This window comes from Natator depressus, chromosome 1, assembly GCF_965152275.1.
Source record: "Natator depressus isolate rNatDep1 chromosome 1, rNatDep2.hap1, whole genome shotgun sequence".
Lineage (NCBI taxonomy): Eukaryota > Metazoa > Chordata > Testudines > Cheloniidae > Natator > Natator depressus.
Window position 1 is genome coordinate 326,364,016 of NC_134234.1, and position 25,769 is coordinate 326,389,784.

The window sequence follows — 25,769 nt, forward strand, 5'->3', positions numbered from 1 at the left end:
ACTTCTGCCTCTACCCAGCTCTGCTGCTGAGAGAAATGCAAAATGTGAGCGCTAGACCATGCCTCCGTCTGCACTTGTACATGTATAATCAAATCCCTTCCAAAGCAACTAATGAGGAAGTCACCAGGTGTGGGACTTCACATAAAACTGCTTAGAAGCTGATGCTGTTAACTCCAGCTGGATTTAAGAATATGCTGAGCCACATTCCCTGTTGGTGCTGATTTCACAAACAGGGTTGTTCATTAGTGATGAGGAATGCAGTATAAAGACAGATACTGATCACTGCACTGTGATAAGGCTTGAAGAGTGCAGAAGGTCACCGAAGAAATATTCTTTCATACAGTTCCTGAAACCTGTAATAAAAGCCTGCATCTATAAGAGCAATCAACTCTGGTATTCTGTCTTAAAACGGAAACCACTAAAGGAAGGAGAGCCCTATGGGGACAAGGACATTAACACATCCTTTACAATGTCCATGGTTGCTATGTGTTTGTAAAACAGCAAGAGCAACAACAAATACAACAAATAATAATAATAATAATAAACCAGGCTAATAAGACACAGTTCTTGCCCAGCTTTTCTTAAGAGGGTTATCGACACTAGTGATAGTGTCTAAAAATTTCTGTTTATCCCTAGTAGGCACCCTAGTGAAGATATCCAGCTACTGCCGTTGCTTTTTGTAATTTTGCTCAGAACAAGGATACCTGACATGGTGCTTAAAATTAGTGGTGACTGGCTAAAAGTGGCCGGATTATATGAAGATTGACACTGGGGTTATCCAAGATGGGGAAGAGAGCTGTCTGGAAAATTTCTAATGAAACTGATGATTCACTGAGCCCGAAGTATTTTGTGTGAAACATTTTGGGTTCAATGAACTTTCATGGAATCCCTGATTCCTTGCAGACTCCTGGGGACCCTGCAGACCAGGGCAGACCCACAGGTCTGCTTCCAGTATGGCTCTCTGGAGCTGCACTACCAGAGTCTCCTTGTGATCACTGCTGTCATGGGACCCCATGACCCAGCTTTGCAGGGCGGATAATGCAGCCCTCGCTTGTATGGCCTTTGCTGGGAAATCTCAGCAGGGCTGGGGGAGAATGATGTGGATCCTGATGGTCTTGTTCCAAAGGGCCACTAACTCTCAGCCCTCCTCCAAAATCCCAGCTCACTTAATGCTCCTCTGAGGCTCTGGGATTGGGATCGTGCCATGGAGGAGGCTGATCCCGTCCATGGGGGAGAAGGGAGAATCTCCTCTATATGAAGATTGGAGGGGGGCTTTATAGGGCCCCTTATGTTAATAGCAGTAATCAGAATTAGTGAGAAATAGTCACATAAATAAAAAGTACTGCAGTAGGCAAGTTCTTGTCTAATCCTAGCTTCGACAGACCATCTCCAGTGTTGTGTTTCCTAAATTTTAAAGAGCAAAGCCCTAAATAGAAATGTATAAAGTAAATGAAAGGCCCTGTCTCTTGAAAAGCCTGCCCCACCATTTGTGAACACAAAGTTTGGCTCTTTATTATAGGTTACTGGAAGCATGAGAAACACTTTGCTGTATTTAAGAAAAGCCTTAAAAACATTTTGAGTCAAAAGCTGCATGTTGTGCATGTTACTGGGTTGGCAGTGTCTTAACAGTACTGTAATTTTCATGGCTACAGAAAATGATATGTTAGAGTTCAGAATGGTTTGGGAGAAAATATCTATTACAGCTGGTGGTTCCCCCCTCCCGCTCAGGGGCTCGGCATGGAATATTTCAAGTGCAACCAGTAAAAAGATGGCGCTTTTGTATCTTAAAAATGTGCCTACATTTTGACAAACCACTGGCTCTGACCCACCCCAGATGGCTGCTTGCTGGCTGTGACACTATGCCCCATATTCTTCACAGAGATTTGCTTATGATATGAATATGGCATAACTAAGATGTATTTTATGCAGGATGGGTCATGTGAGATATCGTTGGAAAGGTTATGATTTACTGAATACAATTATCCTGTTTGTATGCCTGTAGCATTTTTGTATCTAAAGTTAGGAATATTGACTATACATAGGGGGGAGGGATAGCTCAGTGGTTTGAGCATTGGCCTGCTAAACCCAGGGTTGTGAGTTCAATCCTTAAGGGGGCCATTTAGGGATTGGGGCAAAAATTGGGAATTGGTCCTGCTTTGAGCAGGGGGTTGGACTAGATGACCTCCTGAGGTCCCTTCCAATCCTGATATTCTATGATCTGTACTGCAAAAGTGTTTGCACTTGGGGAACGCCAAACACCGGACAAAATGTAATCAGTCTGGCTGACTAAATCTGGAAACAAGTCAATAGACCATTACGGAGAACAATAGGTCTTTGAAGATGCTAATCTCCCACCTTCCTGCATTGCAACAAACAGCCTTTGACTCAAGGCTGCTTTGATACTGCAGGGTCATGTGATCATGTCACCTGGTATTGGACTCCATGATGGAATACCAGTATTTTTCCACCGGGGAGGGGGGAACCAGACTAGAAAACAAAGGGTTCCCGCCATATGTAAAACCTATTTAAGCCATGAAGTGAGATAATCATGGTTTGTTCTTCACTGAATCCCTGCACAGGAAGGCTGCTGTGAACATCTAAGAAACAAAGACAAGGGGGGGCGGGGGGAGCGGGGAGAAGGACTGAACCCAGGCTGGAAAAGGTGTCTGGCCTTTGAAAGGAATACCTGGAGTTTTAAGCTGCAAGCAAGAGCAGTTTGTCTTCAAGAAACTCTGTAAGCTGCTTAAAACAACATTTAGGGTGAGAAATTACTGCTTGTAACCAGTTCCTTTAGTATCTAAGCTTATATCACGTTTTTGTTTTATTTGTTGGGTAATCTGCTTTGATCTGTTTGCTATCACTTATAATCACTTAAAATCTATCTTTTGTAGTTAATAAACTTGTTTTTGTTTTCTCTAAAACCAGTTTGTGGAATTCAGAACGGGGGGGGGGGGGGGGGCGCTAAAAGCTGTGCATATCTTCCTCCACATTGAGGGAGAGGGGTGAATTTCATAAGCTTACAAGACAGTACAATTTGGGGTTTGCACCCCAGAAGGGGTATGCACTTGAGTGCCAGGCAATTCCCTAGCTGAGTCTTCCCATGCAGAGCTGATTTCAGTGTCTGTGTCTTTTTGCAGGTGGGTGTATCCCTACCTGTGTGTGTGCTGAAGGAGTCTTGAGGGCCTGGCTCAGCAGGACTGGGTAAGGGAGGCCAGGATGGTTGAACCCCGGTACATCAGGTGGCACCTCGGAGTAGGGGTGGGGGTAATCTGTCACACTGGCTTCATTGTGATTCACCTTCCAGGACAAGATCTCCCCCAGACCAGCTCCGTGTGGAAGAGAGCAGGGTTAACGTGATACTGTATTGGATTTTTCACCTTGAAGAAGAGCAACTAGTTCTTTTATACCCATTTTCTATATTCCCTAATGCAGCATTCAGATACTGCAGACCATAGGGCATAGAAGGACGTTAACAGACAAAGGTACCTGTTAATTTCTATACACAACAAGCAACCATATACTTGCCGTTTGAATGAACTTTATTTTAGAGTAAGGGAAACAATTAACTTAGGCTTGAATAAAGACTGGGAGTGGATGAGTTATTACACAAAGTAAAACTATTTCCCTATGTTTATTCTCCCCCTCCCCTATCCCCCACTGTTCCTAAGATGTTCTTGTCAACTGCTGGAAATGGCCCACCTTGATTATCACTACAAAAGGTTTTTCCTCCCTGCTCTCCTGCTGGTAATAGCTCACCTTAAGTGATCACTCTCATTACAGTGTGTATGGTAACACCCATTGTTTCATGTTCTCTATGTATGTATAAATCTCCCCACTGTATTTTCCACAGAATGCATCCGATGAAGTGAGCTGTAGCTCACGAAAGCTGATGCTCAGATAAATTGGTTAGTCTCTAAGGTGCCACTAGTCCTCCTTTTCTTTTAACAACAACAGTAACAGTCTCCTTGAGAGAGCACAGCGTGTGCCTCCTCTGTAACAGGCCTCATCCATTCTGCATGGCAAGAAGGCTATTGCTGCAGAGCAGACTCCTGGGAACTGTAAATGTTCAGTACAGATAAAGTAGTACAGCAAAGTAGTATAGGAAAGTTAGAACAGTTGCTCACATGAATTAAGCTCAGGGCATATAGTCAGAGTCTAATCCAAGCACTGGCTAATTACTTGCCTAGGATCTTTGAATTGATTTGGGCCAAATAGTGCCTTGATCCTAGGAGGGGGCACAGCAGTGGTAAGGAGTGCATAAAGACCCATGTGATGGTGGCCCGTGCAAGGGCTTGGTGGGATTACAGCCCTTATGCCTAGGGGCTACTTTGTGCCTATTACCTGGGGACACATGGCACCTCCAAAGGGGTTTGCCTAGCCAGGCACGCTGGCCTATGAAGCTACATGCTTCTGCTGTGGGTAACAGTCTGCATTCCATAAAGAGGTACGGCATTAGATGCACTGCACTATGGCCCCATGTGCTCTGGGAGGAATCCTGCCTCCTGCAGGAAAAATACCTTTGGATGTTCCTCTTGGAAAACACTGTGGAGTCTTACCTTCTCCGTGTCCTTCAGTTACTTACTGTGTGGAAAATGGGGCTGGGATTACTGACCTCCCTCTCTCACTAGACCTGTGTGAGAGTTAATGGGTTAATATTTATACAGCACTTTGAAAATATAAAGTGCTAAGTATGCTGCAACTCCACTGAAGGTGATGGGTTTGTCTGGGATGTGACTCAGGAGAAAGACTTGGCTCAATAGCATGACATCTTTTCCCCTCCAGAGGCACCACCACCAAAGGGCAGAATCCAGCCTCCAAAACTGAAGAGTGGGCATGCACAGTAAACTCCCCTAATCTCAAGGATCGGGGGTTGCCGTGTTAGTCTGTATCCACAAAAACAACGAGGAGTCTGGTGGCACCTTAAAGACTAACGGATTTATTTGGGGCATAAGCTTTCGTGGGTAAAAAACCCATTTCTTCAGATGCATGGAGTGAAAATTACAGATACAGGCATAAATATGTATTGGCACATGAAGAGAAGGGAGTTACCTTACAAGTGGAGAACCAATGTTGAAGGCCAATTTAGTCAGGGTGGATGTAGTCCACTCCCAATAATTGATGAGGAGGTGTCAATACCAAGAGAGGTGAAATTGCTTTTGTAGTGAGCCAGCCACTCCCAGTCCCTATTCAAGCCCAGATTAATGGTGTTAAATTTGCAAATGAATTGTAGCTCTTCAGTTTCTCTTTGAAGTCTGTTTTTGAAGGATTTTTTTTGTGGAAGGATGGCTACTTTTAATTTGTTACTGAATGTCCAGGGAGATTGAAGTGTTCTACTGGCTTTTGTATGTTACCATTCTTGATGTCTGATTTGTGTCCATTTATTCTTTTACATAGAGACTGTCCGGTTTGGCCAATGTACAAGGCAGAGGGGTATTGCTGGCACACGATGACATATATCACATTAGTAGATGTGCAGGTGAATGAGCCCCTGATGGTGTGGCTGATGTGGTTGGGTCATCTGATGGTATCGCTAGAGTAGATATGGGGACAGAGAAGGCAACGGGGTTTGTTACAGGGATTGGTTTCTGGGTTAGTGTTTCTGTGGTGTGGTGTGTAGTTGCTGGTGAGTATTTGCTTGAGGTTGGGGGGCTGTCTGTAAGCGAGGACTGGCCTGTCTCCCAAGGTCTGTGAGAATGAGGAATCATTTTCCAGGATAGGTTGTAGATTGTTGATGATGTGCTGGAAAGGTTTTAGCTGGGGGCTGTACGTGATGGCCACTGCTGTTCTGTTATTTTCCTTGTTGGGCCTGTCCTGTAGTAAGTGACTTCTGGGTACCCATCTCACTCTCTGTCTGTTTCCTCACTTCCCCAGGTGGGTATTGTAGTTTTAAGAATGCTTGATAAAGATCTTGTAGGTGTTTGTCTCTGTCTGAGGGATTGGAGCAAATTTGGTTGTATCTGAGGGCTTGGCTGTAGACAATGGATCGTGTGATGTGTCCTGTATGGAAGCTGGAGGCATGTAAGTAATACAAGAGCTGGGAGGAAAAAGCCCAAGCTGAACCTCTGAAATTGGAACTGCTGCTTGGTTTCACTGTAGCAGCACCGAAATGTTCTTGAGGATACGTGTGTTTTAAAGGGGCACCTAGCTGGCAGGCTTTACTCATCTGAGGAAATTGAGGAACTAACAAGAGGAATCTATTATTGTGGAGGCTGGAAAATCTCATCTGGGATTTGTCTGTGACGTTCACAGGTAGACCAGGCGAGAGAGAGATTTCCTAATAAACTTCTCCTCCAAGAGCGAGAACTGATGCTTTTTCCTTAGCTCACATTTTTCAGACATGACAGTTCTTGGCTAATTCCAGATGGGAGCTTTTAGTTGCTTCCCTAGAATGGACTCTGGAGTTGCAAGTTTCTCTGCCATCGGCACATGTTTCAGAATTTGATATGAGATCTTTAAGTGAAAAAATGTGTAAAACTTGTTTGGTCCTAAAAAATATTCTCCAGAGTTACCAGATGTTCCAGTTCTTCAGAGACTCTTAATTTGGATAGGACACCAGCAAAAATTCATGCTCAAATCAACAAGATGCTGATGTGGCAAGGAGACATAGTGCAGCCACCTTATAGGCACCCTGGTGACACAGACAGCCCCAACTGACTGCCAGCCATTGAAGTCCCTAATACCAACACCACCCCCTGTCATTTGGACTCATATTTCAGACAGCTATGGACCAAATACCTGCTCTGGTTTGGTTTGGATGTTTTACAGCCATTTTTTTTACTCCATTTACTGGGCAGTCCAATACAGTGCTGGTGTGCTCAATTTACAAGGTGAGTTGTATTAGAAGGAGTATGTGATGCCCATAATTGTAGTGCCCCAAACCATATTTCTAACAATCCGTGAGGAACTAGTAAAAATGTCTTGAGACCTGCTTGTTTAACATTTTTCTCCTCCACTCCCGGTGTCCATTTTCAATCCCATGTAGTGTCAGATGGGAGGTGGGGTGCTAGATAAATGGTCTGAGTTCTGCCCTGAATGGAAGCATGCTATCAACCCAGCTAGTATTAGTATCTGAATAGGGTCATAAGCCAAAAATCCTTCCTGTTCAGATATTAATAACAATAAACATGATGGCAGAAACTTACCCGGCTCCGGCTCCAACAGTGCTTCCTGTTCTGCTGGTTCCACTGTGTGCTGCTACCTTGGGTCATCCCAGACAGCTTCTCCAGATATGGACCTAGGATGTGCTGCAGCTGCTCTGAAGGCACAGCCTCCCTGGTGACTGGCCTCAGCACCAAGGTCACTTCTTGCCCTTCATCCATCAAATGACTCTCCTCTGGCACTGGGGAGTTATAAAGATCCTGACCCTGCTCAGCTGATTGTCATTCACCTGTGTGGGCTCAGAGTTTGCTAGAGTTGCCAGTATCCAGTCGAATTCCTCATCAAAGAGACAGGAAGACAGTGAGATCCCAGAGGTGCCATTAGCATTCTTCACTTTGCAGTCCTGAGCCGCTTAATTCACTCTCGGCATTGATCCCCAAAGCCACCAGCTGCTTTGATATAATCTGGACATTGTGGTCAATTTTTTCAAAAGTAACCTCTGAGTGTCTCAAGTTGGGCACCTAAACACTGAGGCACATCGAATCAAAGGCCGCTTCTCAAAATGTTATCCTTTCAAAGCAGTAAACCTGTTTCTTTTTTCTTTGCTTTCCTTTTCCTTTCCATTCAGTGTCACTTTGTTGAGTTTATACAAGCCGCCATAATCCCATGACTTCCAGCACAGGATAAAATGACTTTACATGGCAACATGCCTCTAGCACAGCATTAACATCTCAGCAGTAGGCAGAGTGAGATTAATGTCACAATTAGACAGTGGATGGTTTGATATCTTAACCTCCAGGATTCAGTACACTTGTGACTCTTTAGGGGCCCAGCTGGGCATTTTGTTGTCCTAGACCAGCACTAGCTCCAAACTGCAAACCTCCTAGTTCAGGCATTAGCTGGGACCTTTTTGAAATAGGACCTTTGCAGCTCTGGGAGTTAGTGCAGTGAGATTTTCTATTTGTATAAACAGAGTCTTTCTGAGTAGAAGTAATAATGCTGGCAGCAGGCAAATATCAAACTGTATCGGGCAAGAATATTTTACGGGGTCACCGGAAAAAAATCTAATAAACTTAAATTCAGTGGGCACTCACATGGTCAACTAGATAAAATACAATAAATAGAAACCCAGGGTGGAAAGTACTGGAGCCTGATCCTGTGAGGACAGTGCACCTCCAGCATGGTGTTGAGTGCCCCCAAATCCTATTATCTAAGTGGAATTAAAGCTGTTTAGATCATGCAGCGTCAGGGTCTTTGATGAAGTGTGGTGTGAGAACCACTGATCTCTGCTGGATGTGTTGTCAAAACTATTCACACATTTAAGACTGTTGCCTCCAGAGTATGTTGTGTCTGCTACATGCAGGCTGACACAGGGTTCGTCTACACAGCAAGCAGAAACCTGCAGCATCAAGTCTCGGAGCCTGGGTCTGCAGATTTGGGCTTGCAGGTCTTGTGCTATGGCAGAAAAATGAGCAGAATAGACATTCAAGCTTGGACTGGCCTCAGGCTCTGAAGCCTAGGGAAGGGGGAGGGCTTCACAGCCTGAGCTTGAATGTCTACAGGGCTGTTTTTTAGTGCCACACCACAAGCCCAAATCTGGATCTGTAGATCCAGGCTCTGAGACTTGCTGCCGCTTGCTTGCTTCCACATAGACGTAAGCAAAGAGAAAATGCATACAACTAACTAGAACTGTTAATCCTGTTCTACTAATCTCCCCTATGCAAACAGCAGAGTGTTGACCAGTGGATAATGTGTTGTCACTGGCTGTACACTCCACTGATGCAGAGAGAGCCACTGGGTAGCACTGCTTAGTGGCATGCCAGGGCTTTGGAGATTCCCTTGCATGGCTGCCTCCCATGCAGTGAGTCCTCAGCTGTTCACTGCATTTAGGGCTTTGTGTGTCTGTGTGGACAGCATCTGGCCCCCCATCCAAACACAGTCAGAAGCTTAGTGCTTAACCAGCTGAGCATGCTTAAATGCTTTCTAATATTTAAGTTTTCTTTCTAATGGACTCTGGACTATGTCAAGGATAAGAGGCTTTTGTGATATTCATGATCTCAACCTCAAAATCCATTTGATTCATGTGCAGGCCCTTCCTGCAGCATCTGCATCTCCCTTCTTCTCAGACATTATGGCTGGGGCAATATTTATAGAAGGCTTGTCAGCAATGGTATCCTACAAATGACTTTAGGATGTAGCTGATTTGAATGTCAAGGGGTTTATTTTCCTCTCCCTGGGCACGTGCAATCTTTATTGACACTAATAAGAGTTATATGTCCCTTTCGACAAGAGAATAGACTGCAGAGTCTTTAATTCAATTTAGTAGATAAAGAATTTATTTTTACAGAAGAGTGGCTGATTCAGAGGTCTAGAGGGAATGTGACCTTTTGAGACTCCATATTTGAGATTTGACATCAATTATTTGCTCCTAGGCCAGGAGCAATGTAAAAAAACTGTGTAATCTCAGAGGATGAAAATGTTCTTTGTGTCTTTCTCTAGTGACCTCTTTGGCCCTCATCCAGCAATGCACTTAAGCACATGTAGTTCCACTGTCTACAGTGGGATTGCTCACATGCTTAAACACATGCGTAAGTGTTTCCCTGAAGTGGGGCCTTTGTGTACAGTGGTGGCAGGTTATTTAGCAGGAAATATTCCATCCTGTGAGATACAGCACTGCATAATTATGTGCATCACAGGGTAGATTACTTCTTTCTCAGAAGCATCTTTCAACTGGCAAGTGTCAGAGACAAGATGGATTGCTAGCCTGTTTTGCTATTGTAATTGCTTGGTAGGACCAGAAGGGGGCTGATCCTGGCCTTCTGATGTGGGAGGACAGTTGATGTGATGCAAAGTGAATGGGAATGGAGGAAGATGAGGGAAGTAAAAGCAAAACAAAAGATTGGTGAGATGAAAGGCTAAGGGCTAGGAGAAACCTAGTAAAATAAAAATCAGTGAATAAATACGTCTTTTGTGTCATTAAACTGTCCCTTACCACTGTTCAGTGGTCACAAATTCACGTGCATAGAAATTTCACATGTACCTTTATGTTTCATAAAAGACAAAAGTGGTCAAGTTTATATATCATTATTTTTAATCATATGGTTAAAGATACTTTTAATCAGTGTCAGACATAAAAAGTAGAATCTTATCCACTCTTTCTTTAGTCTTAGTTTTATAAGACGATAAAACCCCCGCCTATCTAGCTTGAAGGTTAATGTACAGTACTGCATCTTCATATCCATAATTTAGCAAAGGGATGAAGCATACGGTACATCAACTTTACTTACTTCATACGCTGATATGAAAACAGCACAAAATGCAAATTGTACAATGTGGGGGAGGGATAGCTCAGTGGTTTGAGCATTGGCCTGCTAAACCCAGGGTTGTGAGTTCAATCCTTGAGGGGGCCATTTAGGGATCTGGGGCCAAAATTGGCAATTGGTCCTGCTTTGAGCAGGGGGTTGGACTAGATGATCTCCTGAGGTCCCTTCCAACCCTGATATTCTATGGTCTCAGAAATCCGTTACAAAGACTTTGACCTGGATTTCCAGTTTCATTCAGCAAGTAAAAGTGATGTAAATGTGCATTTCTAACTCAAAAGATTTCAAACCCTTGGACGCTGACTTACAAACAAGGCGGGGTGACTCATAGGGGTGCCCGTTCAACATCACAGCAGCTTTAAAAAGATCACAAGGGTGGCACCCACTTCAAGCTCTGCTTCAGCAGAGGTTCACTGCAGATTGTGAGTCTCCTACACCTGCTGAAACTCTACTAGAGGAGACCACGGGTGCTTAGTCTTGACCTAACTCTGCTTCCATTGAATGCTCCCAATGGTAAAATTGCCACATTCCTGGGTGCATTTGAAAATCCTAACCTATGGTTTGTAAATATGTGAACATAAACAAGAAATCACTGTGTATTGTATTTCACCTGAAAGGTACAATGAAAGGCTATTTCTACCCTGGCAGAGTGAAATTGCACTTTCTTTTTTATTCCTTTTGTTTTGCACAGTTCTATTATTTCACTGTACTTGTGACACCAACATGATTGAAAAGCAAACGCATACGACATTTGGGTGTAAAAAAAGAGTCTCCATTTAATAACGTTTGCAGTGCTGTTGTAGCGGTCTGGGTCCTAGGATATGAGAGAAACAAGGTGAGTGAGGTAATCTCTCTCATTGGATCAACTTCTGTGGGTGACAGTGACAAGCTTTCGACTACACAGAGCTGTTATTTAAAGGTGTGTAGCTCGAAAGCTCATCCCTTTAACCAATAGAAGTTGGTCCAATAAAATATATTACATCACCCACCTTGTGTCTGTCCAATAATAACAGTAATAATAAACTAAACTCTCCTATTTAGTTGTGAGGAGGGCAAAGGGAGAGGGCGATGTGAAAGAATATATATGTTAGAGCTAGTGACTTTCACCACTTCTTTTCTTTAGATTCTTTTAGCTTGTTGATTTTCACATAAAAATGAAAATACAAATGAATAGTCTGTAAGGAGAAAAATAATCTGCAAAATAATCTTTTTTGGTCTGAATTTCAACGGTAAACAGGTCTTGCTACTACTGGGTAACAGCAGTAGCATGATTTAGTGACTAGGACACTAGCCTGCCAATCAGGAGACCTGGCGTCTATCCTCAATTCTGCCACAGGCCTGCTCTTTGACCTTGACCTAGTCACTTCATCTGTCTGTGCATCAGTTTTGAAAAATAGTATGTAATGAAAAGAAATGATTGTATATCTATATAAAGGAAGTTTTTCTTATGTATGTGTCTCTGCTGATACAGCATTCCAGAACTTAGCTGAAACAGCTTCAGGGTTGTGTAAACCATGAAACCTGGTCTGTGTGTCTGGTCTGTGTACATAGCAGGATGAAGCAGAGTGTCATGAGGGAATTCTTAACTTCAGGTGCTCCCCAAGACAAACTGACCAGTAAAAACCCAAGGCCACAAAAACAGACCAGTTCTAACAACTTGAGGGAGCCAGTAGGATTAGCAGTGGAGAATAAATGACAAAAGTAAATAGATACAAGTAAGTTTTAGCAGGTTAAACAAAATGCATTACTTAGGTTAGTTATGATTTATGCATAAAATGTTTATCCATGGATCTAGAATGGATAGGTACACAGATGAGGTAACGGAGTCTGCGTAGAACAGAAGAAAAAAGATAGGTCATTGACAATAGGAAAGTGGAGAAAACATAGGGGAAGAATATAGCAAAGACCAGAGATTTGGAAAAAGTTGCCCTGTTCCCAAGAGAGGTAGCTTGATCAATTACTTTGATTTGTCTTATCTGTTTTTCCATGCATATGTAACTGATAGGTGGTATAGCATTGTCTTAAAACATACAAAATAAAGGCTGTAAGTCTAAATTGGAGTGAATCTCATTTGTCACTCAACAAACCATAATATTTTTATTTGTAAAGTGCTTTGAGATCTATGGATGAAAAGTTCTATGTAAGATGTGGCATTAAAGTATAAAGGTTTGCTTTTTTGCCCTTGAAGTCCATGTGAGCAAGATCAGTCCCTTGTATAATAACTTACTGAAGTCAGACAATGGATGGCAATTCAGATTGCAACGATGTCTTGTAAATAACAGTACCTTGATGGAGGATTTAATGGTAAATATAATCTCTATTACAATTCAATTGTATCCATTCTCATGCACAGTAATTTGGGAGAGTATCTACTCAGCAACATTTAGCCACTGTGTGCATGTATGGGCATACAAAATATATCAATTATATTATTGTATTGCTTGAATGGCATTGTATATTATTGGACTGGGAGCATGAACTGTGTGTCTAGGAGGAATTATGTCTAATCCATTTTTATTTATTGTTCCATTACAGACACTGATAGCAGCACAGAAATGATACTGAAGTTTACCCATGAAGTTATGCCATATATTCTAAAAGGAGAAAAATGGTGTCAGCATGCCCCCTCGTGGTTGTAGACTCCTATACACAGTACCAGAGATAGACTGCTGTTTGCTCACTATTCGGGAGAGATTTAGAGGCAAATCAATCAATTCGGCATCAAATCCAAATAAAGTACATGGAGATTTAGTGGTTTTTCTTTAAATAATTCTGCTGCCCTGTTTCACTGAAAAATGAAATGAATATATGGAAGTGCTTTCCCCCAAAATCTTATTATCTCAAGTGTATTGTGAAAATGTTTAATGGTCATTTATTTTCATGAGGCTTGAGACAAACTGAAAGGGATCCCTGGGGCCTTTCCTTGCTTTGCTGATATAATTGTTGCTTTTCTCACTTAGAATTTTAGGTGCACTTTGTTTTAATCAGGATTTCTGGGAAAAAAACCCAAACAGTTCTACAGGCAGATGTCAGAACCATGATGTGATGCTCTGTAAATTTTGGTAGGTACCATTTGATATGGCTAGTACTCATGTTTGCTGCCTCTATGTGCTGGTTCAAGAAGTGTTATGTATTACAAAGTAATCAATTATATTAATTATGTTTTTTTTTTTAAAAGAAAAGAAAGCAATTGAGAAATCAGGAATTAGAAGGGAGTGGATGGCTCTCAGCACCTCATAGGACTGGGCCCATAATGAATTTCTTCTTGTGGTGACTTTAAGCAAGTTGATGAGTTTGCTTAGTTGGCAGAATTTGTGAAAATATCAGGTTTTGCACGCAAATATTCCTGAGGGAAAAACTGGTCATTTTACAGGCATAGTCTTGGTTCTGGGCACAACAGACGCTGCCTTTCTGACAGCTGAGATCAGAAGAAGTGCTTCTCTTAAAAGGTAGTTAGATTTGCACTTTTGGGAGCATTAGAATATTTTTGGTATTAGGCCTTCAATGCTGAAGCTCATTCCTGTTGCTGGCTTGCAAGATCTCAAGTTTAGGAACAAATAAATTGCCATTCTGGATCAGAGCAATGGGTCTTGAAGCCTAGAATCCTGTCTCTGAGAGTGGCCAACACCAGATGCTTCAGAGGATGCAGCATAAAACCCCAGAGTGTGCAATTTACATTTGTTAACCTTCAGGGCACAGTATAAGGTCCATTCATTTGCTTATGCTCTTGCTTGAAGTGGTGTGAACAATATCATAAATAATGCATGGGTTTCCCAATTAATAGGGATGGCTTAAAAAAGGTTTTGACTTGCATTATACCATCATGGCATCCAGAAATTAATTTTGATGCTGCCACTCTTGACAGGGTTCATTTTAAAAGTGATTTGTTGATTTAAAGTCAACCCAAGGCCTTGGCATTGAATACACATTACTGAAAATACAAATAATGAATAAATCAAGTAAAGGGCTGCAATTCAGAAGTTAATAGAAACACAGATATTAGGGATGGCAGACCCTACTATATTTGGTCATCTTGTGTAATGCAGGACTGTCCACTACACTCAATTTTCTAGTGTTTTGTTCAGTTTAGTTTTAAAAGTCCCAAGTGAAAGACTATACACAGTGTAATCGTGTTACTGTCAAGAGAATTTTCCTGAAACTAGGACTAAAATTTTCCGTTCTCAATTTTATTCCACTAATCCTACATTTAAATCCTCTCCCTCTTTGGTGTTTGCCCTCTTCATGTATTTATAGACTGCTCTCTACCTCTTAACTTTCTGCACATATATAGAACTTTCAGTCGTCCAAGATGGCAGCTATCATACTATGAAAAGTGGTTTAACATAAACTCATATTTTAGCAGCTACAAAGAAAGATTTGCAGTTTATCCTTAAGGGATGTACTGTAAGGTATATCTCTAACTCTGCTCTACCGCATATCAATGATATTTCCAAAAATTGGATGCCCCATGCTTCCAATATTACATTTTTTCAAATTCTGTATATAGCTCTTGCATAAATTGTTTATTTATTGTGACGGGGCAAGGCCAGATGGCTATAGAAAAGTAGTGGGAGATAGATACATTAGCTCCAGGCTAAACAATCCCTGGTACCAGGTTAAGTTAAATGGAAGCTGCTACAGGTCAATTAAGACACCTGGGGCCAATTAAGAACTTTCCAGAAGGCAGGGAGAAGGCTAGGTTGATTGGGACACCTGAAGCCAATCAGGGGCTGGCTGAAACTAGTTAAAAGCCTCCCAGCCAGTCAGGTGGGTGTGCATGTCAGGAGCTGTGGGAGGAAGTTGCGCTGGTGGAGAGGCTGAGTAGTACACACCATATCAGGCACAAGGAAGGAGGCCCTGAGGTAAGGGTGAAGTGTGTAAAAGGTCAGCTACCATAGCTGATACTATTAGGGTCCCTGGGCTGGAGCCCTGAGTAGAGGGTGGGCCCGGGCTCCCCCCCAACCTTTGCCCCCGGATTAATCACTGAGACTGGGAGACAGAGACTGTGCAAGGAAGGATAACTTCTCCTCACCTCCCTTGCTGGCTTATGATGAAAACGGCTCAGTAGACTGTGACCCTTGTCTCTAGAGAAAGAAGGGTTACGTGGAGGGTCACAGTGAGCCTCTGAGGCTAGCGAAATCTGCCAGGAAACGCGGGACCCACGGAGGCAAGGACAGAGCTTTGTCACAGTATGTATGTATTTATACATATATATTCCATAAACTTTTGTGTCATAAGCCAACTAAATACAACAATCTAAAATTCCATTGGGGCATGTTATTCTATATTTGCATAAAAATGTTGAATTAATGCAACATAATTTTGAACCATCAATGTAACATGAAAACAAAAGAAAACTGAACTGAAATGATTGGGTAATATTTAGAGGTATTTTTTTTAATATTAAGGTTTTCTTAAATCTAAAAAACCCTCAGCACAATCCTTCCTGCATATTGTCTTTCACTCTCCCCCACTTTCCCTCCCTCACTGAAGAATAAAGGACCTTATCTTGAGAAGTGCTGATCACCTTTAACTCATATTGATTTTAGTGGGAAACTCCTACTGACTCCAATAAGAGGTATGGGAGCACAGAATCTCTCAACATCAGGATCATATAATTTCATGACTCTCCTTACACAGGGGTCTTTGTTCTACAATGCAAACTACATCCAAGGTATAAAGTTACATCTAACCAAAGCCCAGCTGACAGCACCTTCTCTTTCCTCTCATTTTTCCACCACAACCCACACACAGGATAAAGAGAGGTGAGAAGAGAGAGGTAGAGGAAAAAAGAGAGGATGGGGCTGAGGGAGCGAATGGTTAGAAGAGCCCACAGTCTTTCAGGTTTTCTTTGATTATGATGTCTGTTACTGCATTGAAAACAAACTTGATGTTCCGAGTGTCTGTGGCGCAGGTCATATGAGAATATATCTCCTTGTCTTCTTTCTTTAAATTCAAATCTAGGAACTGCTTGTTGATGTAATTTCCCGCATCTTCAAATGTGTTTTGTCCTAATTGGAAACAACAGTGGATGACATAAACATTTTTCGTCAAAGGCTTCATAGCAGCTGATAACAAACAATTTTGTCAGGAAGATAACTTGAGGCACCCACGCTTGAAATTTCTGAAACTAAGCTGAGCACCAAAATTCATATTTCATCATATAAATAATTGGTCTGGTTTTGGGACTTGGCAAAAGGAGGAAAGCAATAAGTGTGAGAGATAGAGGAAGACATGAGAAAATAGTAGGACAAAAATGGAAAGGAAGAAAAGAGTTGAAAATAGAAAAGAAAGGACTGGCAGAAAGGAAGGTGAGAAGAGGAAGGAGTAAAAAAAGGGAAGAAAAGCAAGAAAACCACAAACCTCAAATTTCAAAATTGACTAGCAATTTTGGATGGCCAACTTGAGATATCTTAAAGGGGCCTGATTTTCAGAAAGTGCTGAGAACCCATCTTCTGAAAATTAGGCCCCTTTAAAAGGTGTCTCTAGTTGGGCACTCAAAATTGCTAGACCCTTCTGAAACAGTCTGGAAAATTGAGCTGTTTTTCTACTGGCAAAAGAGTTGGGGGACTTGGCAAAGGGAGGAGAGCAGTAAGTGGGAGAAACAGGAAGAGATGAGAAAATAGCAGGACAAAGATGGAAAGGAAGAAAAGAGTTGAAAATAGAAACGAAAAGGCCTGCAGGAAGGCAGGCGAGAAGAAGAAAGAGGAAAAAGATCAAGAAAAAGCAAGAAAGCCAAATGGGTCTAAGGATGCAATATTTGTTTCTTTATGTAATTTTCCTATTTGTCCTTCCCTAACAGAAAGAAGGATCCTGGAAGGAGGTTCAGGGGATCCACTTTAAGCCAAGGGCAGATGTGGAGGAGAAAACTTTTGGCTGATAGCTGCCTGAAGACAATGGTGAGCCTCAGTCATGTTTATGCAAGGCCACGTCCTAAGCAGGTATCAGCATAGCTCCTTTGAATCTGGCCCATATTGTTTCACTGTTTGGCCTCAGTTTTCAAAATTGAGTAGCAATTTTGGGTAGCCAACTTGAGACACCTTTAAGGGGCCTGAATTTCAGAAAGTGCTGGAGAACCCATATTCTGAAAATCAGGGCCCCTGTGAAAGGTATTCCAAGTTGGGCACTCAAAATTACTAGTCACTTTTGAAAATTTGGGCCTTAATGTACATGTTAGGATAACAGTCTGGAGCATGGCACTGTTTTTCTACTAGTGCAGTATAACGTGACTTTATATGTTCTGCTGTACCAGCCTGTAACAATGACTTTTTTCTATATCCATAGAAATGATAACCTCCAAAAAGGACCGGCATTCACACATTTTACAGTATATCTTTATGGAATGCAGGAAAAAATGGGCGAGATTCAGGCCTGGTGTAAGTAGGTGAAACTCCATTGATTTCAATGGCATTGCACCTGCTTATGTTGGTTCTGAATTTGGTCTGATGTGTATCAGTATAGCATCCACACAGAATGATGATAACATAGTGCGGGTTTGTCCTAATAACCTTCTGACAGCTCTCGGCAGCTTTGCCTATGCTGACTATTTTAATGTATTTTTCATCTTGAAACCTACAACTTACCATCATATTCTGGAAAGCAGACACTGAGATTAACTTTTGTTATTTTTTCTTGGAAGAGGTCCTTTTTATTTAGAAACAGCACAATGGAGGTGGTAGCAAAGTACTTTTGATTACAGATACTGTTGAACAGGTGAAGACTTTCATGCATTCTGTTCTGTTAAAATGCAAAAGGTGCCGATTAGAAGCTGACAGCATCCATCACCTTGTGTTACTTGTACTCTGATGTGGTCTTCTATCAATATACCAGTATAGTGTGTTGACCATTAAAAGAAGGCTATTAGGAAAAGGAAAGGGAACATAAGAATATAAGAATGGCTATACTGGGTCAGACCAAAAGTCCATCTAGCCCAGTATCCTATATTCCGACTGTGGCCAATGCCAGATGCTTCAGAGGGAATGAACAGAACAGGTAATCATCAAGTGACCCATCCCCTGTCGCCCATTCCCAGCTTCTGGCAAACAGGGGAAGGGAAGGTTCTAATGTGCCATCAGAGAACACATTAAATCTTCACAACTCACAAGAGGTTGTTTTTTTTTCCCTTCTGACTTACCACATTTTCATCTTCTGCCAGGATCGTGTCATAGGCACTGAGTGCAACACAAAATATGATGCAAGTAACTCCTTCAAAGCAGTGCATCCACTTTTTTCTCTCTGATCGCTGTCCACCCACATCAAACATTCTGGGCAGAAAAAAATAACATACATACTGTGTGTAACAGTAGATAATTGAAGACACACTCACACCTCCAAAGTACACAAAGTAACTAGAGATGGATGGATATTGTAATACGTAGCTGGCTCAATCCTTGGGTGGGCACTATTCTCCTTCCCCCTCGGGGAAGCCAAGCAGACCTGCATTTTTTCTTCCAAATGTACATTGGGGATCCAGTACAAATCAAAGCCCTACTTCTCCAAGGGAGCTCTGGGTGGCTGGCCCCATACATTCATGCAGAGCTCCAGTTAAGTCACTAGGGCTCCGCACAGGTGAAGGAACCCATCCACCCAGAGCTTGGTGCAGGAGTGGACGTTAAATTTTCCATTGAAATGAATGGGGGAGGGGGCCTTTTGTAATAGGCACAGGCAGGGAGCCTCCCTAACCTTTTTTAAAAAAAAGCAACACAAATCCATTATCATTTTCTTTGTTTAATTCTTGTGCATATGGAGAACTGGCAGATTGATCAATAGAAAACATAGGAGTAAGGGGAAGCCAGCCACTGGTTGACCTAGCAGTAGCAATTAAGGCTCAGATTTTTAAAGGTATTTACGTATTGCTGTGCTCAGCATCACAATGCCTAACTGATTTAGGATTCAAAAATCTAATTTTTAAAAGGGATTTAGTCACTTAGGAGTCTTTGATCATCGAGCTGAGCTATGAGGTACTAGTATATTTTTAATACGAACCCTTTCAAAAATTGTTTAATTGGAAGTATGGGTGTGTTGGCAAGGGGATGTTTTACTCTGTGTCTGGAAAAGACCTTAGTTGGAAGCAGACATGGCCAATTTTCAAGCATAAGGCAGAATTATGACAGTTGGTCATGAATTTTTCATCAACATTTTTTCAATGAAACATGCAGTTTCTTGAAAATCAAAATTTTCTATGGAAAATTTTTGACTTCGCTGTTTTTTTAAATTTTTTCTCAATGGAGAAAATCCAAGTGGAGTCAACTCAAATTGAAACATATTAATTTGTCAAATTGAAACATTTTGTTTTGGGACCATTTGACATTAATCTGGATTTGCCTAAATTACTCACAAGAGTTGTAGTTGAGGTGACTCATGCCTCTATTCTTCCTTATGAGCTGGGCTCCCTGGCTGGACTACATCTCTAATGGTGCCCTGCAGTATCCCCATCCCCCACCCAGTTGGATTGTCAGGGTGCATCATGAGAATCCCATGACAGTGGTGGGAGATGGAGTCCAGCCCTGTCAAGGTTCCTCCCGCACTCTGAACTCTAGGGTACAGATGTGGGGACCTGCATGAAAACCTCCTAAGCTTACTTTTACCAGCTTAGGTTAAAACTTCCCCAAGGTACAAATTAATTTTATCCTTTGTCCTTGGAATAACCACTGCCACCACCAAACTCTAACTGGGTTTACTGGGAAACGTAGTTTGGACACGTCTTTCCCCCTAAAATCCTCCCAACCCTTGCACCCCACTTCCTGGGGAAGGTTTGGTAAAAATCCTCACCAATTTGCATAGGTGACCACAGACCCAAACCCTTGGATCTGAGAACAATGAAAAAAGCATTCAGTTTTCTTACTAGAAGACTTTTAATAGAAATAGAAGTAAATAGGAGTAAAGGAATCGCCCCTGTAAAATCAGGATGGTAGGTACCTTACAGGGTAATTAGATTCAAAACATAGAGAATCCCTCTAGGCAAAACCTTAAGTTACAAAAAAGACACACAGAAAGAGTCATTCTATTCAGCACAATTCTTTTCTCAGCCATTTAAAGAAATCATAATCTAACGCATACCTAGCTAGATTACTTACTGAAAGTTCTAAGACTCCATTCCTGTTCTATCCCCGGCAAAAGCAGCATATAGACAGACACACAGACCCTTTGTTTCTCTCCCTCCTCCCAGCTTTTGAAAGTATCTTGTCTCCTCATTGGTCATTTTGGTCAGGTGCCAGCGAGGTTACCTTTAGCTTCTTAACCCTTTACAGGTGAGAGGATTTTTCCTCTGGCCAGGAGGGATTTTAAAGGGGTTTACCCTTCCCTTTATATTTATGACAAGCCCATAGAGGAGAATGGGGGGAATGAAGCACCCAAACTATGAGGTAGCGGAGGAGTTGTGGCAGTTAGATATTGAACAAAGCTGAAACTAAATATTGTGATTTGGTTCAACAAACTGAAATGAAACATAGAAGATTTCAGAATGTTGGACCATTTAGTTTTGATCAATATTTTTCAGAACTTTTGTTCCAAGAAAACAAATGTTGAAGTATTCGAATTTCACATGGGACAGAAATTCCAATTTTTGACCCACACTAATAATTTTCAATGCCAATGCAAATCATAGTTCTTCTTGCTGTAAAAAGAAGAAGAAGAAGAAAGAAAGAAAGTAGATGCAAATCCATAATAGTAAAATATTTGCATGCTGTTAAAATAATTTAGGTAACCAGATTGCACAGGAGTCACAAGCCACCACGCAGGTGGCACAGCATGAAACCTGATTCTTAGACGTTTGCAGATGTAAAGATGCCCTTTTAGGTCTCTGATGCTGCAATCCGTACACAGACAGGAAGACAGTGGGAGTTGTGCCTGAGTATGGGCTGCAAGATTAAACCCTAATTCAAATTCGTCAGGGATCTCTTAAAAACCATTTCATTATGAACTTAAACTTGGTAAGTTCACGACATAGTATTTTGCTTGTTCCAGTTATGAACTATCAAATAAGTAATAGAGGATTCAAAGATGCCACAACTGAGTTATTAATATACCAGCCTTTTTGGATAAGTAGCATCTGGAGGAATCAGCCTTTTGTAATTATTTTTTCAACCTTTACAAAGACCTTGAAATGTGACAGACCCACCAAGAAGCATCAGAGGGTTTTATACCTGAAGTTCATATCTTTGAAGGAAAACTGAGTCTCAATAATTCCAGTTGTTTTCACTCGTGAACGCAGAACATCTTGGTCGTTGGGAACATATCTAGGAGCTGTCAGCCTGTCCAGATCATTGAGATAGCTAAAGAAATTGAGCAGAGTTTAATAATCCGTGAATCAAAGGAGATTTCTGATACCAATAAAACTGAGTGTTTTTTCCCAATATAAATGGGCCTGTGTTTACTTCTTTCTCTCTTCCACTCCTGTAAACTGGGAGAAACTCCACTGAAGTCAATGGAGTTACACTTGTGTCAAAGTGTTTATTTGGACTCATTCTACTCTCACATACAGAGTGGTGTCCCATAGGTTTCAATGGGGATCTGCCTTCAGAAGCAAGAAAAGAATTTAGCATCTGCTGGAAAACTTCAACTCCAGCACATCTTTAATCTTCCTCAAGAATGCTAAGAAAGCACAGATCAGAAAGGTAGTTTGTCTAGTTAACTTAGTTCAATCAAGTAGAAGTTTCCATCATGACAAAATCCCTCTGATAGAAGGAGATCTTCCAGGAAACTGAGCATCAGACAATGTTGCCAGGTTGTTGCTATAATATCTTTCCTCTTCTAAATGGAATAATGTCATAATGAGTGAACATAATGGTTCAGAAGTATTCACAACTAAAGTTCATTTCCCTGCACATGCATGAATTTACAAGTTGAAGGTCCAGGAACGTGTGTGTCTTCTTTATTATTAATTACTACTGTTGATTCACATTTATATTATAGTAGCACAGGGAGGCCTTAACTCAAGTTGGGGGCCCATTTTGTTAATATCCTCACAACACCCCTGTGAAATGGGGAGTACCATCCCCATTCTACCAAGGGGTAAAGTAGGCACAGAAGTTTAAATGCCTTGCCTGGAATCACACAGGAAGTCCGTGGCAGAGCCAGGGATTGAACCAGATCTCATGAGTCTTGAGTGCATTGACCATCCTGAAGCTCACCCTTCTCCTATCTCTTTTAACTTCAAGTAAAGGTTTAGAAATGGCTAATCAGTAACCCAACTCCCTAACATGTAAAGATTCCCTCCATTAAGAAGTTAAACACTAACATAAAGAGAGTTATGAACCAGCAACAAAAAGGAAGGCAAGAACTTTTTTGGCTTATAAGTATATTGACTCTTACAATTGATATCCAAATAGCAAACAAAATGTAAAGGCAAAATACATCAGTTTTGATATGTGGTTTAACAATGGTGTCGTCATCTTCAGACCTCTGGGATGTCTCCGAGCCGGCACTTTTACAGTGATTTATCACAGACAAACAATGAATGTAGCCCAAATGGAAGTCTGTCTGATGTTTGTTAGGCTTTGTGCTTTTTTCATCTCTCACACAAGGTTTAGCCTGTGTGCGATGTGCCTATGTACAGTTCAGCTAATTGGAGAACCACAAAAGCAAACACCGCAACTCACCATCGTAATCCAGCAATGTTTAACATACCTGCAAATTTAAAAAGTGCAAGTGCTGGGATTTTCCAATCCTTGCAGATTAGTAAACAAATGGGATTTTCATATTGCAAACTGAATAGACTTCACAGAAGAAGGAAGGAGTACTTCAGCTCAGCTGAGCATTTCAATGTCAGTCTGTTATATATGTCCAGCAGAAATGGCTGACCTATTGTTTTTAAATTGCCATCAAATTCTCGTTCATTGGGTCTAAATTCCTGTTCTCTGAGCATGAGTCTTAGCAGTTACTCTAGCCAGAGGTCAGTTTGTGGGAGTCAGGAGCCACGGCAGTCTTCACTATGTATAAAAGTAGTAAAGCACACGTGTATATGCTAGTCAGTATACACACACCTTGGGTCGTCTTAAACACAAAAACAGTTAAGTGCCTAAACAAGCCAGAGGCATTAAGTGCTAGTTCTGGCATTCCATAGTTCAGGCTGCAACTGAATTTCTATTATAACCCTAATTTTTCCCCTGTTACACTGTCCTTAAATTTGGATAAATTGTGTCTGATTCCAAGATAAAAGATTTCAGCCAAATTTGAACTGATTTGGACAAGGAATTTCTAAATTATGATACCCTAAACATAGAGATGTTCTCCAGAGTTCAAGAAGTTTAAGAAAAAACAAACAAACAATAAAAACACCGGAAAGAAGGAGAGTGTCCAAACTTACTGGACTCACCTAACAAAAAAGTTCAAAGATCAGTCAATGAAACTCTTGGGGCCAGATACTCCAATTTACACCTGCTGAGGATCTCCATAGAAATAAGTGGAGCTATACTGAATTACATCATCTGAGGAAATGTCTTTTATTATGCATTATTTGTATTACAATAGCATTTAGGGGCCACAGTCATGGATCAGGACCCCGTCGTGCTAGGCCCTGAACAAACCCCAGAACAAAAAGACAGTCTCTACTCCAAAGCGCTTACAATCTAGGTAGTTTTAAAAGCAATTTAAGTGCAATGTTAGAATGGCTAGTTGGCTCCAGTAGGCTTTAAACTGACCATGAGAGCTTTGAATGCAATGGCAAAACTCACTTGCACTTTAACAGTACAGGATCAGGGTCTAAAGAAGGGATTGTCAACCTTTGGCACGCGGCCCGCCAAGGAGATCCGCTGGCGGGCTGGGATGGTTTGTTTACCTGCAGCGTCCACAGGTTTGGCCATTTGCAGCTCCCACTGGCCGCAGTTCGCTGTTCCAGGCCAATGGGGCCTGCGGGAAGCGGCGTGGGCCGAGGTATGTGCTGGCCGCCACTTCCCGCAGCCCCCATTGGCCTGGAACAGCAAACCACGGCCAGTGGGAGCTGCAGTTGGCCAAACCTGCAGACGCTGCAGGTAAACACACCATCCCAGCCCGCCAGCGGATTTTCCTGATGGGCCGCATGCCAAAGGTTGCCGATCCCTGGTCTAAAGGTCTGATTTTCAAAGGTATTTAGGTGCCTAAAGATGCACATTGGTATCTAGTGGTATTTTAAAAGTATCCATTATCTCTTCATCATTTACCACTCTACCAATCTTGTGTCTTCCACACATTTTTATCAACAATGATTTTCTGTTTACTTCCTGATCATTGATGAAAATCTTGACTAGCATCTGACCTATGTGGTGTATTGAAAATGGTGTTAAAATTACAAGCTATCACTTTAAGTTTGCAAGGGGTTTGAAGGGAAGTGGGTCTTTCAGAGTCAGTCTCCAAGAGCCAGCCTAGAGTAAGGTAGGATAAGTTATGTCTCTCTACTTTCTCACTGTTTTTGGTTCTTTGTGTTATGGTTCTGGATTTTAAGAAATAAATTAGTGTTACATTCCAACTGCAACCTTCCAGAAAGAGTATTTTTTATACAATTTCTCTGATTGAATGCTATGAACATAATAGTCTAGTACCAACCCCAGGGAAACCCCACTAAAAAACACTCCCTTTCAGTGATGATTTCCCATTGATAGCTACTTTGAAATCTGTCCGTTAGCCGTTCTTAATCCATGTAATTGATATTGTATAGTATTAATTCTTTAGTCTGAATGTTGTGTTGTACTAAATCAAATACCCTACAAAAGTCTAAGAATATTTCAACTATTTTATCAACCAAATTTCAAAGAATGAAATATCCTCTTATCATTACTTGTTTGCTTTGTTTAAATGTGACTAATGCATCATAGGCAAATCAAAAATTGTCTTGGTTTTTTTCAAGTTACCATGCATTTATTTTCACCCACCACATTTGCTGCATCCCTGCCTTTCTCACAATATTCAGGCTATATTTGCTATATTTCTCTGATAGCAATAATAAATGAATGACTAGTAGAAACTACCTTTTAAAAGCTCTGGTAAAGACCATCTAATTTTAGGTCTTTCTTGAGAGCACATCATTGCAATATCTAAACGCTCTTAAGGGAAAATTCTTGTCACTTACTAAACTGCTGAGTCGTTGAGCTGATATTCTGCTGCCCTTTCAAAGCAGGCTTGGATTCCTGGGTCATTCCATAGTCGCTTTATGATTTCAGACAATTCAGGAGTCATGGATCCATCCTCTAGCGAATTTGCCATAGTGTACAGTTGTTTTTCATCTTCCTAAAGGGAAATTTCAGTAAATATAGTTCAAACATATTGTGGTCCTTGATCTCTTTCTGAAACATACTTATTCTATAATGAATCACAGTGGTTTAGGAATTTCTCATTCTTGCAGGTTTTTTTGTCATTGTTATGTTGATCTGTGCAACT

The 25,769-nt window shown here is 41.4% G+C and overlaps 1 protein-coding gene across 1 annotated transcript in view; it reads right to left on the reverse strand.

Annotated features, from left to right (window-relative positions):
- Positions 1-16,238: 16,238 nt before the first annotated feature.
- Positions 16,239-25,769, reverse strand: part of GNAT3 (G protein subunit alpha transducin 3) — a 38,237-nt gene continuing 28,706 nt past the window's right edge. The window contains exons 4-8 of the mRNA XM_074952587.1: positions 25,462-25,619; positions 21,563-21,691; positions 18,553-18,682; positions 18,002-18,155; positions 16,239-16,429 (exon numbers count right to left, since the gene is read on the reverse strand). Of these exons, the coding sequence (XP_074808688.1) occupies positions 16,239-16,429; positions 18,002-18,155; positions 18,553-18,682; positions 21,563-21,691; positions 25,462-25,619 (762 nt within the window). The remainder of the gene's footprint in view (positions 16,430-18,001; positions 18,156-18,552; positions 18,683-21,562; positions 21,692-25,461; positions 25,620-25,769) is intronic.